Below are 15,233 nucleotides of genomic sequence, written 5' to 3' on the forward strand. Positions count from 1 at the left end.
AGCAGTTGCTATTCTCTAAGTAAACTTGATTAATAGCCGTTAATGGACTTCTCCTCCAAGAACTTATCCAAACCTTTTTTGAACCCAGCTACACTAACTGCACTAACCACATCCTCTGGCAACAAATTCCAGAGCTTTATTGTGCGTTGAGTGAAAAAGAATTTTCTCCGATTAGTATTAAATGTGCTACTTGCTAACTTCATGGAATGCCCCCTAGTCCTTCTATTATTCGAAAGTGTAAATAACTGAGTCACATCTACTCGTTCAAGACCTCTCATGATCTTAAAGACCTCTATCATATCCCCCCTCAGCCATCTCTTCTCCAAGCTGAAAAGCCCTAACCTCTTCAGCCTTTCCTCATAGGGGAGCTGTTCCATCCCCTTTATCATTTTGGTTGCCCTTCTCTGTACCTTCTCCATCTCAACTATATCTTTTTTGAGATGCGGCGACCAGAATTGTACACAGTATTCAAGGTGTGGTCTCACCATGGAGCGATAGAGAGGCATTATGACATTTTCTGTTTTATTAACCATTCCCTTCCTAATAATTCCTAACATTCTGTTTGCTTTTTTGACTGCTGCAGCACACTGAGCTGATGATTTCAAAGTATTATCCACTATGATGCCTAGATCTTTTTCCTGGGTGGTAGCTCCTAATATGGAACCTAACTTCGTGTAACTACAGCAAGGGTTATTTTTCCCTATATGCAACACCTTGCACTTGTCCACATTAAATTTCATCTGCCATTTGGATGCCCAATCTTCCAGTCTTGCAAGGTCCTCAGACCAGAAAAACTGGTATGAGTGTAAAAGTAAGAAAGCTTTTTCTTTAATAAGTAAACTAAGCCAGATACACCCAAGAAATCTAAAGCCCTCCCCACCCTTTCACCCACCATTTTTCCCTCTTATCCTCCTCTTCCATCCTAGATGACATGCCCAGGTGACTCTAGTGCTCTTATAGTCTTGAGGGCTGTAGATAAGTTGCTTTGGAGAATAAATCACTGCCCTGTGCTTTGCAGGAATTACTGCAGTGGCAGTAGCTGGTCTTCCCTTCTCTCACAGACTCAAGCAAGGTGCCTCCAAGGTACACACAGACCCTTCAGATAGGAGGCTTGAACAATTTCTTGGGCTACTTTGCTCAAATGGGCCACAAGGCCATTCTCTAAAGTCTTTAATTTTATAGTGTAACTTTCAGTATCATAGGAAAAACTCATTTAAATAATGCATGTTGAGAGTTTCTAGGGTACAAAAACATTTGTCCAGAGGGATCTAGCCTAAGAATTTTGTCTTTAGTCTTTCAAACAGAATTGTTTAAATGGCATTATTACTAAGAAGGCAAAACTTTAATTTTATTCAATTTGGCATACAGATGTGGAAAAACAACCCAAATCCCACAGTTTATCTTGGATGCTTCACTGAAACTTCCTCCTGACCAGGTGTCCAACATCATCTGCACACAGCCCCGCAGGATGTCTGCTATTTCCGTGGCTGAGCGCGTGGCTAAGGAGCGAGCTGAAAGGCTTGGACTCACCGTAGGATACCAGATTAGACTAGAAAGTGTTCAGGTTTGTTCCAATTTCTTTTTAATTTCTTCGGTATATAAAAATTAAATAATAATAATAATGGAAAAGTTAGTCTACATCTTAAACTATTTTTGTGATTACCAAAATTCACCTGTGAAATCTTATTCCTGAATGTACCCCAGATCAGTCCAGACAAGTGGGTTTTGCATCGCTACCAGTAGGAGGCAGAGAATGAAAACTTTTCGGGCACTGTTAAATAACCAAGAGTGCCACCTGCAGTCCCTCAGTATTTCTCTGTCTCCAGCAGATGGTAGAGGTGCAAACCTGCAGTCTAGAGTTTGGTGTAAGGAAGAAGAGAAGATTCCTGACAGGAAGGCGCCAAGGTGTTGGATTCCTTTGTGGGCCATTCCTCGGGGGGAGTGACAGCCAGGGGATCCCAGTTCCCTCACCCTTGCTGGGTTCTTCAGCGTCTCCTTCTGGCATCCAGAAGCAGGGAAGTATTGTTTTTAGCTTTCCTTGCTTGCTGTTTCCTTTTTGGCTGGGGTTCCTTTTTTTTTCTTTTTTTTTTTTTTTTTGAAGAGGCTGCTGAGGAAGCTTGAGCCAATGCTGTTAGGCCTGTCTGCCAGGAGGCAGGGTTGGATGAGTGGGGCCGCTGATCGTCCAACCGCCAAGCCAGGGACTTTGGGCTGCGTTGGGACATGCCGCACAAGCAGTGTTACAGGCAGGGCTAATTTTAGGCCTGATCATGCGGGAAAGTTTTTGCTGCGGCTCGAAATGGGAGCATTTCAGCACAACCAAGTTTTGCCTGGAATGTGTCTCCGGAGGGGTTGGGACCTCCGCGGGACCCTTGGGAGGGTGGCCGCAGCATGAGGTCAGCTGGGTTACTTCTGGAGACCCGGGGGGAGGGGGGGATCGGAGGAGCCAGTGGCCATTTTGGCTGCACATGGTGGGAGTCAGGCTGCTGATCTAGAGCCTCGGGACTCCCCTCCCCTTCTTTTCCTGCTGAGCAGCGTCCTGCTGGTGGCAGGGAAGGGGATGAGGTTGAGGGGGATGTGTATCAGGACCCCTCTTCAGATCAGGAGGCATTTTCAACAGATTTCGTCTTGCTCCTATATAAGGCCTATTTGGCCAAGAAGGAAGCAGGAGCCGAGAGACCCTTACCCAGGAAGACACAGGTGGCTAAGAAGTCTAGGGATCAGAAGCAGGCCGGATTGGTAGGAATCGTGTGGCTCTTGGGGCTCAGGCAATCCCCAGCAAAGGGAGACTCATCAGATGAAGACGGATGGTTCTGATCAGCTGCAAGAAAGTCCGATGGATCCAGACAAGGACTCGGTTAGCATGTTGGTGAATCCAATGCAGGATTCGGACAAGTTTCCGATCGTGGAGGGTGACTATCCTCGGGTGGTCAGGCTGTTCTGCAGGGAGGAACTGGGTCTGCTAATTCTCCAGCAGGCCGATACAGAAAAACATGCGGGAGAGCCGGCGAGCGCACAGGCCACTCTCCTGGGCGCACGATTCAGGAGGGTGACCTATGCAAATTAGGGCCCGCGGTAAAGTAGGCGCTAGGGACACTAGCATGTCCCTAGCGCCTCCTTTTTGACAGGAGCAGTGGCTGTCAGTGGGTTTGACAGCCGATGCTGAATTTTGCCGGCGTCGGTTGTCAAACTCGCTGACATCCACGGGTTCAGAAAATGGATGCTGGCATAATTGAGCATCCGTCTTCCGACCTGTGGGCCGATTTTTAAATTTTTATTTTTTTTAAATTTTTACTTTTTTTTTTACTTTTGGGGCCTCCGACTTAATATCGCTATGATATTAAGTCGGAGGGTGTACAGAAAAGCAGTTTTTACTGCTTTTCTGTACACTTCCCTGGTGCCGGCCGAAATTAACACCAGCCTTTGGGCAAGCGTTAATTTCTGAAAGTAAAATGTGCGGCTTGGCTGCACATTTTACTTTCTGTATCGCGCTGGAATAACTAATAGGGCCATCAACATGCATTGCATGTTGCGGGCGCTATTACTTTCGGGGGGGGGGGGGGGGGGGGGGTTGGAAGCGCGTTTTCAATGCGCTATTACCCCTTACTATATAAGAGGTAAAGCTAGTGCGTCGAAAATGCGCGTCCAAACCTGGGCTAACGGTGCGCTCCACTGGAGCGCACTGAACTTTATCGGCCTGCAGGTGTTGGATGAGTTGGATTAAGGTCGTGCAGGAAGATTCGTACAATGAGCGGGTGAACCTGGTCCTGGAGGGGGCTGTGGGGACCCCCTAAAGCTTTTCTGTTGCCTGGTGAAGAAATTGGTGGCTTGGGAGTGGGAATCTCCCGAAGTGGGCGTAAAGGTAGCCAGAGCTATGCCTAAGTTATATCCCTTGATGGAACAGACCTTTGAGTTGTGGAGGATTTCCAAATTGAATGGGGTGGTGTCCACGGTGACCAAGAAGATGACCATCTCTGTGGTAGGCTCAGCCACTCTGAAGGATATCCAGGATTGGAAGCTGGAGATTCTGCTGAAGAGGCTATTTGAGGTTTCAGCTTTAAGCCTTCATGCGGCAGTATGCGAAACCTTGATGCAGAGAGTCTACTTGTGCTGGATGCAGAAGACATACGAGAAGCGATTGGGGTTGATGGCTGAGGCTGCTCAGGCTGCCCGCTTGGAAGCGGGGAGTGGCCTATGTGGTGGATGCCCTATAAGACATGATCTGGACTTCTGTCAAGAATATGGTCTCTGCGGTTTTGGTGCGGAGGCTTCTGTGGCTGCAAAATTGATCAGCGGACATGTGGTCTAAAGTACAGTTGCTTAACCTCCCCTTCAAGGGCAAGCTGCTGTTAGGAGAGGATCTGGAGCAACTCAAACACTTGGGAGTCAAAGAGCAATAAGTTACCTGAAGACAAAACCACCAAGAAGTATTTTCCTCTACGAGCTCAATTCAGAGATGCAAGTAGGTTTCGTTCCAACAGGAGCCCTTTTCCTTCGTCGCAAAGTCAGAGCTCAGGCAGGCAGCTGTCCTTTCGAGCCTAACATAGACCTCTGCTGGACGGTGGTGCCTAAGGGGGAGGTGGAAGTAAGACTGGACGATGAAGGCGGGCTGGTCAGCTCCTCTCAGGAGGTTATCGGAGGGAGACTGTCCCTCTTTTACAAGGAGTGGACCCAGGATCACATTGGACCAGTGGGTTCTAGAGGTGGTAAGAGTTGGCTGTGTCTTAGAATTTTCTCATCCGCTCAGGGGTGCCTTTCTAATCTCCCGCTGTGTCTCCTGGTCCAAGCAGGATGTGGTGTGGGATACTTTGCAAAGGCTGCTACAGCTTCTGCGCGCCATTGTTCTTGTACCCCTTCAAGGGAGGGGGCAGGGACGATACTCCGTGTATTTCATGGCTCCCAAGAAGGAGGTGTTATGGCAGCCGGCTGCGGGGCCTCGTGGCTGGCTACACTCACCACCCCCACAGTCCGGGCCTCCTTCGTGGCTCCCCGGGCTGCCGCTGCCCTCTCCAAACGTGGCGGGGAGCCAACAAGGCTGTCGCCATGCCGCCAGCCCCAGTTCCTGCTAGGCGCGCGCGCACGGCTCTGCCCCTGAATTAAAGGGGCTGCGGCAGAAAAAGGCCTCCAGTTACCTGGATGATTCCAGGGCCACCAGCGCTACTTAAGGCAGTTCCTGTTGCCCAACCCTCGCCTCAGCAACAGGTCTCACTCTTCGGAGTTGCTAGTTGCTCTGCGGTTCCAGTCTCCGTGCCTTTCTGCCTCTGTCTTCTGTTCCTGCTCCCTCGGCTTGCTTCTCTGGTTTTGACTTGGCTCATTCTTGGATTCCGCTTCGACTGCTGCCTGCCCTGACCTCTGGCCTGTCTTTGGATCTTCTGCCTGCTGCTGGCCTCGACCCCTGGTATGTTTGACTCTGCCTTGCCTCTCGACTTGAGACCCCCTCCTAAATCCTGCCGGCCCCGGAACCCAAGAGCTCAACCTGTGGGGAACGAGGGCTGGTAAAGGTGAAGGTCCGGTTGGGTCTCAATCTCCAGTGTCTGCATCCTGATGGCAAGGGCCTGTGGGAAGTCCTCCTACAGGAAGCACAAACCTCGTCTCGGCCCAAAGGTCCACAGACTGCGCGCCAACGCAACAGGAGGAGACTTTTCGGCCCATTCTCGATCTGCAGAGGGTCAATGCTGCCCTCAGGGTGTCACGTTTTTAGATGGAGATGGTGCGCACGATGATAGTGGCAGTGTGCAAAGGTGAGTTTTTGGTTTCGGACTTGACTGAGGCCTACCTCCATATCCCCATTCGGGCTGAACACCTGAGGTTTCTGAGGTTCATGGTTCTGGGGGAGCATTTCCTAATTCAGGCCCTTTCCCTTCGGTTAGCGACAGCGCCGTGGACTTTCACAAAGGTGATGGTGGTGGTGGCGGCACTCAGGAAGGAAGGTATCCTGGTGCACCCTTACCTGGACGATTGGCTAGTCCAGGAAAAGTCGGAAGTGGAGTATTTTCGCTCAGTGTGGCAAGTCCTGCAGCTCATAGATTCGTTGAGCTGGGGGACGAATCTGGCAAAGAGTCATTTGGAGCCGGTCCAGTCTTTGGAATATCTGGGGACGCATTTCGATACCAGGATAGAGATGGTGATTCTGACTGCTGAGAGAATAGTCAAGTTGCAGAATCAGGTGCTTAATCTGCTGTGGCTTTCAGTGCCCAGAATCTGGGATTATTTACAGGTCCAGAATTCCATGGCTTCTACACTGGAATTAGTTCCATGGGCCTTTGCTCATGTGTGTCCTCTGTAGAGGGCTCTGTTATCCTGTTGGAATCTGCTTTCAGAGGAATTTCAGCTTCCTTTACCGCTTCCGGAGGATGCCATGTCCAGTCTCTCATGGTATCTGTCTCAGCACAACCTGGAGAAAGGGATGGATCTGGTAGTGCCCGACTTGGGTGGTGGTGATGATTACGCCGTCATCCTCACAGGTTGGGGCAAATTTGTCTAGGGAAATCTGCCCAGGGTCAGTGGTTGCCAGAAGAGTTGTCCTGGTCCATCAATCATCTGGAAACCAGAGCAGTTAGCAAGTCTTTGCTGGCATTTCTCCCTCTCATTCAAGGGAAGTTGGTGTGAGTGTTCTCGGACAGTGTGACGACAGTGGCACACACCAATCGTCAAGGTGGAATGAAGTCTGGCTCTGGAGGTGCAAGAGCTGTTTGGGCGGAAAATCATCTGGCAGGAATAGCTGCGTCCCATGTGGCTGGAGTAGCAACATGCAAGTGGATTATCTCAGCAGATTGTGTCTGGATCCGGGGGAATGGGAGTTGTCAGTGGAGGCCTTTGCCTTGGTTCAGGCTAGGTAGGGCAGGCTGGTGTTGGACCTCATGGCGCTCCAAGAAATGCAAAGATGGTTCGGTTTTTCAGTTGCAGGAAGGAAGTCAGTTTGGAGGGCATTGATGCTGTCATTCAGCTGTGGCCAACAAATCTATTACTGTATGTTTTTCCTCCATGGCCTCTCATAGGTCGGGTATTGCGCCGCATCGAGCTTCATCCGGGCAGGGTCATTCTGGTGGCGCCTGAGTGGCCATGTCGGCCATAGTTTGTGGACCTGATTCATCAAGCAGTAGACGGTCCCGTTCGAATGGCCCATCTTCCAGGGTAGCTGCAGCAGGGACCCATATTTTCAGACTGGGCGAATCGCTTTTGTCTAGCGGCTTGGCTTTTGAGAGGCAACTGCTTCGCTTGAAGGGATCCTTGGAGCCTGTTGTTACGACTTTGCTTCAGGCGTGGAGGCCCTCCACTTGCTGACCAGTGTGGGTTTGGAGGGTGTTTGAATCATGGTGCTTGCAGAACAAGGTACAACCTTTAAGGGTGGACATTCTCGATCTGCAGTAGGTCAATGCTGCCCTCAGGCCTTTCTTGCAAAGTGGCTTGGTTAAGGGATTGGCCTATATTTCCCTTTGGGTTCAGGTGGCAGCTTTAGAGTCCCTTTGCGGTAGGGTTCAGGGAAGACCGTTGGCGTCTTATCTGTATATGGTTCACTTCCTCAATGGGGCAAAGCATCTGCGTCCTCCAGGCCAGAAGATTTGTCCAGCCTGGAATCTTAATTTAGTTCTTCAGTTACTGTATGGTCCTCCCTTTGAACTGATCAGAAGGCTTCTTTTAAGGATTTAACCCTGACAGCTGTTTTCCTGGTGCCTATCTTCTAAGCTAGAAGGATATCTGAGCTGCAAGCATTGTCGTGTAGGGACCCTTTTCTGCACTTTTCAGAGGATGGGGTGTCATTGCTTGTGGTTTCCTCTTTGTTTTCATCTTAACCAGACAGTCGAGCTACTGACTTTTCCGAATTTGTCTCCGGATGCTCCTATAGCAAGAGAGCTTCACTTATTGGATGTGCAGCAGATTCTGTTGTGATATCTTAAGGTGATGAATGCCTTTCAGAAATCGGATCATCTGTTTGTCCTGTTTAGTGGAGCCAGGAAGGGGAATAAGGCTTCCAAGGGCTCTGTTGCAAGATGGTTGAAACAGGCTATAACTTCAGCTTACATCTGAAGGGTCGGTCGGTGCCTGAGGGGTTGAGAGCGCATTCTACTAGGGTACAGGCAACCTCTTGGGTTGAGAGTCAGTTGATTTCTCTGCAGGAGATTTGTCGAGCGGCAATGAGGTGTTCTCTTCACACTTTTACCAAGCATTACTGCTTAGATGTGCAGGCGCCTGAGGAGGTGTCTTTTGGGGAAAGTGTGTTACCCCGGGGGGTCTTTTGAGGTCCCACCCAGCATAGAGGGGCTTGGATAAATCCCACTTGTCTGGACTGATCTGGGATATGCTCAGGAAAGTAAAATTTGTTCTTACCTGCTAATTTCCATTCCTGTAATACCACAGATCAGTCCCGAGACCCATCTCCTTTTGAAAAACTTCCTCGCTTTTGGATGTTTCTGAGATGGTATGTAACATTCAGATTTATTAGAAGTGAAGATAGTTTAATATGTTCTTTGTTTTGAGACAAGGAGGCCTAGTTTTAGAGGGCTCCAACTTTTGAGTCTCGGCTCACCCAGAGTTTATTGGGATTTATGTTAGACATCTTGGCTTGGGTACAGATCAATACTGAGGGACTGCAGGTGGCGCTCTGTTATGTAGCAGTACCTGAAAAGTTTTCATTTTCTGCCTCCATCTGCTGGTAGAGATGCAAAATCCACTTGTCTGGACTGATCTGTGGTACTACAGGAATGAAAATTAGCAGGTGAGAACCAATTTTCCTTTCTAGCATAAGACTGACATGTAACCTGCTTAAAATGGGAATAAGGCAATGTTCTAACTGGCAGCTAAAATGCAGTACAAAAGATATAGATTTAGCCTTGCATGGAATTGAAAAAAAGAGCATGAAGCTAAATAAATATTAACATTCAGGATCTCTGAGCTGGCCTAACATTTCTCTTTTGAGATGTTTTTGGATGTATTGTTTTATTTGATATATTATGTTTTGTTTTTAATTTGCATATTTTATTATGTATGTTTATTTTTGTAAACTGTTCAGCCAGACAGATCCTGTTTACTTTGCAGTATATAAATTCTTTTAAATAAATAAAAATAAAATAGACTATTTTTCTTTACTACTTCTGTCATTAAGATTTGGCTGGCAAAATGTGTACGACTTCATTTCAGTATCTCTTTTTTTTTTTTTTTTTTTTTACTGAAGGTCGGGGAGCTCCCTAGCCCATTTTCTCCTCTTCTTTGTAACTACCACTGTGTGATAAATCACTCTTGATAAATTTCATTACTATGCATAAGAGGTGTTAAACAGCACAATAACAAAGAGATCAATTTTCAAATTGTTTAGACATCTAAATTTAGGAGTGGCCTTTGTCAGGGTCAGATTGGGTGAAGGAAGTTGGGCTAGTGCTGATTTATAGCACTAACCGCCTAACTTGGGCAGCTCAAAATTTAGGCACCTATATTCTCTTCCCCAATGGTGAAAGTGTGGCAGGGGCTCATTGCGGCCCTCATGCCTCCAGTATCACCCCTTCTTTCCAAGGCATGTAAATGTTGTTGTGCAGGGTGGCCTAGTACTACCTTTCTTGTAGCTACCTGTAAAAATTTTGGCAGCAGCATTGAGAGCACTGTTTGTACCAAGCAGACAGGAGGGAATCCAGTGTTCTCCTCCTGGCACGGCACCTGCAACTTCATTAAAGAAATTTGGATGCTTGAAAGATCATAACAGGACTAGTGGCCCCTTTACTAAACTTAGAGCTAGTGGCAGGGAGGGGGGATGCTAGGAGGGTGTGGGATGACTGGTTGGGGCCCTCTCACTTCACCTAGCTGTACAATGTTTACATTCTGCTGCTATGGGGGAGAGCATTGTGACTGGGCAGATAGGAAGGCACGTATTTCCAGCTGATGCTGAATGGTTTAAATCTGAGTAGCCAAAATTTTAAACCAACAACCTAGGTGCCTAGATTCAGCTGAAAATTCATTTTTAAACCTAGGCAGCCAAAATTTGGCCACCTAGATTAGGCACTCATCCTTGGCTGAAAATTGACTCTATTATAACACAGTTGATGGCAGACTAAACACCATATGGCCCATCCAGTCTGCCCAGCAGTTCTGGTCTACAGTGTCAGCTGCAGAAGCTCGATCACTGTATTGCTCCTTATCTAATTTGTCTTCCCATTCTATATACAAGTTCCCATACTTAATACGTATTCCACCCCCTCCCTATATTTTGCCATCGAGCTTTATAATAGTCTAAACAGCTACCAGAACCAATGATGCTGATGGCCAAACATTCAGTTGTCTCTGTCACTCCTACACCTCTCTAAGACTAAATATGGTGTCTCTTAGGATCATTAGTTCTGTCGTCATTCTTCTCTGTCACCACCTCTTAAACCAAATTGGTCAGATTGCATAGTTTTAGTCCCAGCGTTTTAAAGTCATATATTTAAGAATGAAGGCTCAGAATTAGAGAAACTGCATTTAGTGTTTCCATTATTGCTGCTTATGATTGTTCAGAACTACAAGTTGTGAGCATGCAGGATGACAGAATTTAGGGCTAGATTTAAAGAGCAGGCAAAAAAGTACAAAAGAATCTGCAAATCAGTTTGCATCATTTTCAGACCGCTGTCCTTTTGCTCATGGCCTCTGTTTCCTACAACTTCACAGCAAAGACTCGTGTAGTAAGCAGTGAAGGGCTTTTTTCCACTAAAAGTGCTAAATTGGAAAGTTAGTACAAAAGTTCCTTGGTGCTTTGTACATAATACCTTCTTTTTTTATCTTCCCAAAATTGCAGGCAGAAAGACTTTTTGGCAGATATATCATTTAAAAATTGTGCAAGAAAACTGACTTGTGGGAACTTTTTATGCTTTTTTTTGGCCTTAATTTTTGCCTCCAAAGCAAGAGTGGTGCGAGAATTGAAGTGAAAATACTTTTAATGGATAAGATTCTATGAAACTCCAGTGGTAAACCAAATACTATAGAATTATAAACTGTAGCAGAGCTATATTGAAGTAGAAAATGAAACAGTTCTATGTAATATCAAGGAAGGAAATAATAACTGTTTGTTAGAACCAAGCTGCAAGGCATTGTGATAGCTGAGATATATTGAATGCTGGATGTTAGACCAGCTGAAGTATAGCCACTGAGTCTGTCTCTTTTTGATACTTATGCTGCTTAATCTAGTCATCGGCTACCAGACTACTTTACTGCACTACTGGGATCCTGCTGAAAAGGCTGGAAGGAGACACATTCCTGCAAGGTGTTACTCATGTTATTGTGGATGAAGTTCATGAGAGAACAGAAGAAAGGTACACCCAATTATTAACCTTTTACTTCAGTATGTTCGTACACATGTCAGAGCAGATGTGATTGAAGAATAAATGTTGAGCTGCCAGACCTAGATTTAGGCATAGGTAATATAGGCAACTGCCTCAGACACCAAACTTTGATAAATGATGCTATCATCCAGTCCTGCTGCCAGCTTATCCCATTGTGCTGGTACCCACAGCAGTAAATCCTCAAATAAGTCAGCATGGGGCCTGTGAGCCAGTGTACACTTCTAGTTAAACAGAAACATGTTGCCCCACTCCCCACACATGTTTCTGTTGTAACAGGAAGCTCATTGGGAGGAGGCAGCAGGACCACTGCCAGGCCTGTGTGTGCACACTGTCTTACAAGTCTCATCTCACTTTTCTTTGAGGATTTGCTGCTGCGGGTGCTAGCTCAAATGTGAGGGAGGATGCAAGGGGAGGCAGGAGGGGATCTGGGCAGGGTTGATCCAAATGGATGGACTCCTTCTCTCCTTCTCCCTTTCCACCACACTCTAATTTCTTGGAAGGCAGGAGGGATCTCCAACCTCCTGGTCCCCTTCTTCACCCCTCCCCAAACTGGGTCTTTAGGCACATACATTTTTAAATCCAGTACTGGCTTCTGCTAGAATGCTGTCACCCCCCTTCCTAGTAGAATCTTGGTAAAGTAGAATGCCTTCTTAGAAATAGATAAGGCTGTTTCATTGCTTCCTACTGTATAGAAAACCTGGGTTTGATAGTAGGGCTGGGAAGGAGAGAATCTCAGTCACTGCTTGACAGTGACACCTAATGATCAGACTTGGGTACACAGACACTTGTTCTGGAAGCTAGGCTGGGGTGAGAAGTTGTAAAATAGGGGAAAAAGTCCTGGGTAGTTGCAAATAGTCTCTTGGCACCATAGTCCAGTGGGTGCTGGTTCAAATTTGAACTGGAAGCCCAAAGGGACAAAAGGAAAATGAAGAGCCAAAAAAAGAAGTAGAGTAAGACTAGTTTGCAAGAGCTATACAACTGCAGCTTAAAAAGCAGCATTATATATGTAGCTGAACATGAAGCCTTATTAGCAAATATTCAGTTGTAAAATGTACAAAATGCCCAATGGTATAAGTTACCTAAGCATTCTTTACAAAATGAAATTTGATAGACTGGAACAGGTAGGTGGTAGTTCTGAATATGTATGGATCTAGTATTTTAGAAAGGGGGACAGGATCTCAAGGAGGTAACCGCATTTCTTCAGAAGGAAAACATTAAATACCTGCACCCGTTTGGTCTGGTATACACATGGGATGGGATATCCTCTAAGATTTTTAATGTAGTGGATGCCATACCCCTATTAAAGGAACGTGGATTCAATCCGATAACTGCACCCAGTACCAGAAGCCGAACCGTAGGGAACCACAGCCCTGGTGGCAAAGAGCTGGCACATGAAATAGTAGGCTGAAGCGCAACTCCGACCTTCAGAAGCAATCCAGAGACACTACTTGAATCAGGATACAGTGACACTACTTTCTAATTCTCATTACTTGGGTGATTCCCCGTTGGATAACAAAAAAGGGCTCGGGGTCTCTACATGATGGTGACTAACCTTTTCTTCCTCACAGAGTACTGATCTGCAAGGAGGTTGGAGCAGATCATGGGTATATGTCGGGGGGGGGAGGGTAAATTAGGGGTTCAAAGGGATCACACATATGTCTCAGTACAACTTGGGTTCATGTTCTATATAGGTTTAATTTGTACAATTGTGGATGAACTAGGAGCATTATTGGTAAGGCTGAATTGTATGTTACTCCCTATTCGGTATATGGTGATGGCCTGTCTACCTTTTGCAGATAACTTGATGTCTATACTTGATTTTTTCCACTGCTTTATGCGCTTGATGAGCAGATTTTTTTAATGCTTATTTCCCATCATGCTATGCCCAAGTTCTATTGCCTTCTGTAGTTATGGCCTCCTTTAAACTAATATCCCTTAAAGTTAATGGACTTAGTTTGCCTTACAAACGCCATATGTTTTTTAAGGAGGCGAAGGCTTTACAAGCTGACATAATTTTTATCCAGGAATCTCACTTGAAAGCTCGGTTCGAGGTATTATTGAAATCAAACCAATACCCATTCCAATATTGGGCACCAAGGGCCAAGACGGCGAAATATACTGGAGTCGGAATTTTGCTCTCTCAAAGCCTGGTATACGCCTGTCAGTCCTGCATTCTTGAACCCCAAGGGCACTATATAGTATTAATAATATCGATAGATGGCATTCTAAAAACATTGGTGACTATATATGCCCCGAATCAGGAGCAAAGGCAATTCTTGGATAGACTAGACCAGGTACTCGCGCTACATGGGCAGGGTAATATTATTATAGGTGGAGACTTTAATCTGGTGAGAAACCCCATGCTAGACTCATCTAAGGGTACTGTGTCAACAACCCCCATACATAGGAAAAAACTACAGAAGTTCATGGATCGCTGGCATCTTTTAGATGTCTGGAGAACGCATTATCCTACATCTAGATCTTATACTTTTTTTTTCTGTGCCCCACGATGTCCATTCAAGAATTGATTACTTTTTGATCGATACCCTACTATCGCACGCCATCACTAAACCAGATATTATACCTATTGCATGGTCTGACCATGCAACCATCACCATAGACCTTCGGTTCAATTCCTACGATACAGGAATGCGGTTCTGGAGGTTAAATGATTCTCTTTTAGATGATAAGTACGTCCAGACTATCACTGATTATATTCGGGAGTTCTTTCATTATAATGATATAGGGTATGTGAAGCCGTCAATGGTCTGGGAGTCCTTTAAAGCTTTCATAAGGGGCGTATTTATATCCCGGGCATCCTTTTTAAAGAAGAGGAGGGATCAGAAATCTCAAGACTTGAGGCAGAAGATAGAAACTCTGACTAAAATACACCAAAGCACTGGTTTCCCACACGCTTTACTCCACCTCACACAAGCAAGGGAGGATCTAATGCGCCTAGAATCTGCCCAGATGGTTCATTCCCTGATGTTAATCAAACAGGAGTATTTTGAAGGGGGCAACAAGGCGGGTAGGAATTTAGCACGTCAATTAAAGAAAATTACGTATCAGAATTTAATACCCAAAATCAGACGCAAAGGGAATTATGCTGTCTAATAATACTGATATACGTCAGAGATTCTTAGTTTTATTCGGACCTTTATGTTCAACAACACCATATAACCAGGGTCAAGTGGATGAGTTTCTAGAGTCTATTACCCTGCCAACACTTACATTAGAGGCACAGGAAGTTTTAGAGGCGGAGATTACATCTCCTGAAATATTACAGGCGATAAAGGGTTTAAAAGTAGGAAAGTCCCCTGGGTTAGACGCGCTAACCGCCCGGTTTTACAAGAGTTTTGCCCCTTACATTGTAGCACTATTGCAAAGGTTTTATAACCACCTGCAGGAGGGGGGAGAGTTAGCTCCACATTCCAACTTGGCGGGAATAACGATATTACTCAAGCCGGGCAGAGACCCTTCATTATGTGGTTCATATAGACCAATATCCCTTTTAAATTTAGATATTAAACTTCTTGCCAAAATTCTGGCTCATCAAGTGAATAACTTTATCACTTCTATTATTCACCAGGACCAAGCGGGCTTTATGCCCGGCAGATTGGCGGGAGATAACATCTGTAAGTTAATAGATATAATGTGGTGGGCACATAGAACCAAAACAGAGGCTGTTCTAGTCTATATAGATGCAGAGAAAGCCTTCGATATGGTTCACTGGCCTTTTCTGTTTGGTGTCTTAAAAAAGAAGGGCTTTGGGCCTTTATTCTGTACATGGTTAGAGCGTCTATAAAGAGATCCGAAGGCACACCTCAAAATTAATGGGGGATACTCGAATTATTTTGTAGTAGGTAGAGGAACTAGACAAGGGTGCCCTTTATCCCCACTACTTTTCGCTATTTTTGTTGAACCTCGAGCTAC

At 45.8% G+C, this 15,233-nt stretch overlaps 1 protein-coding gene across 9 annotated transcripts in view; it reads left to right on the top strand.

Moving 5' to 3' along the window:
• Window positions 1-15,233, top strand: part of DHX57 (DExH-box helicase 57) — a 473,349-nt gene that overhangs the window by 157,695 nt on the left and 300,421 nt on the right. For all 9 annotated transcript variants that reach the window (XM_029594371.1, XM_029594374.1, XM_029594373.1 and 6 more), the window contains 2 exons: window positions 1,369-1,564; window positions 11,146-11,270. In XM_029594371.1, coding sequence (XP_029450231.1) covers window positions 1,369-1,564; window positions 11,146-11,270 — 321 coding nt within the window. The remainder of the gene's footprint in view (window positions 1-1,368; window positions 1,565-11,145; window positions 11,271-15,233) is intronic.

Source organism: Rhinatrema bivittatum, chromosome 3, assembly GCF_901001135.1.
Source record: "Rhinatrema bivittatum chromosome 3, aRhiBiv1.1, whole genome shotgun sequence".
Lineage (NCBI taxonomy): Eukaryota > Metazoa > Chordata > Amphibia > Gymnophiona > Rhinatrematidae > Rhinatrema > Rhinatrema bivittatum.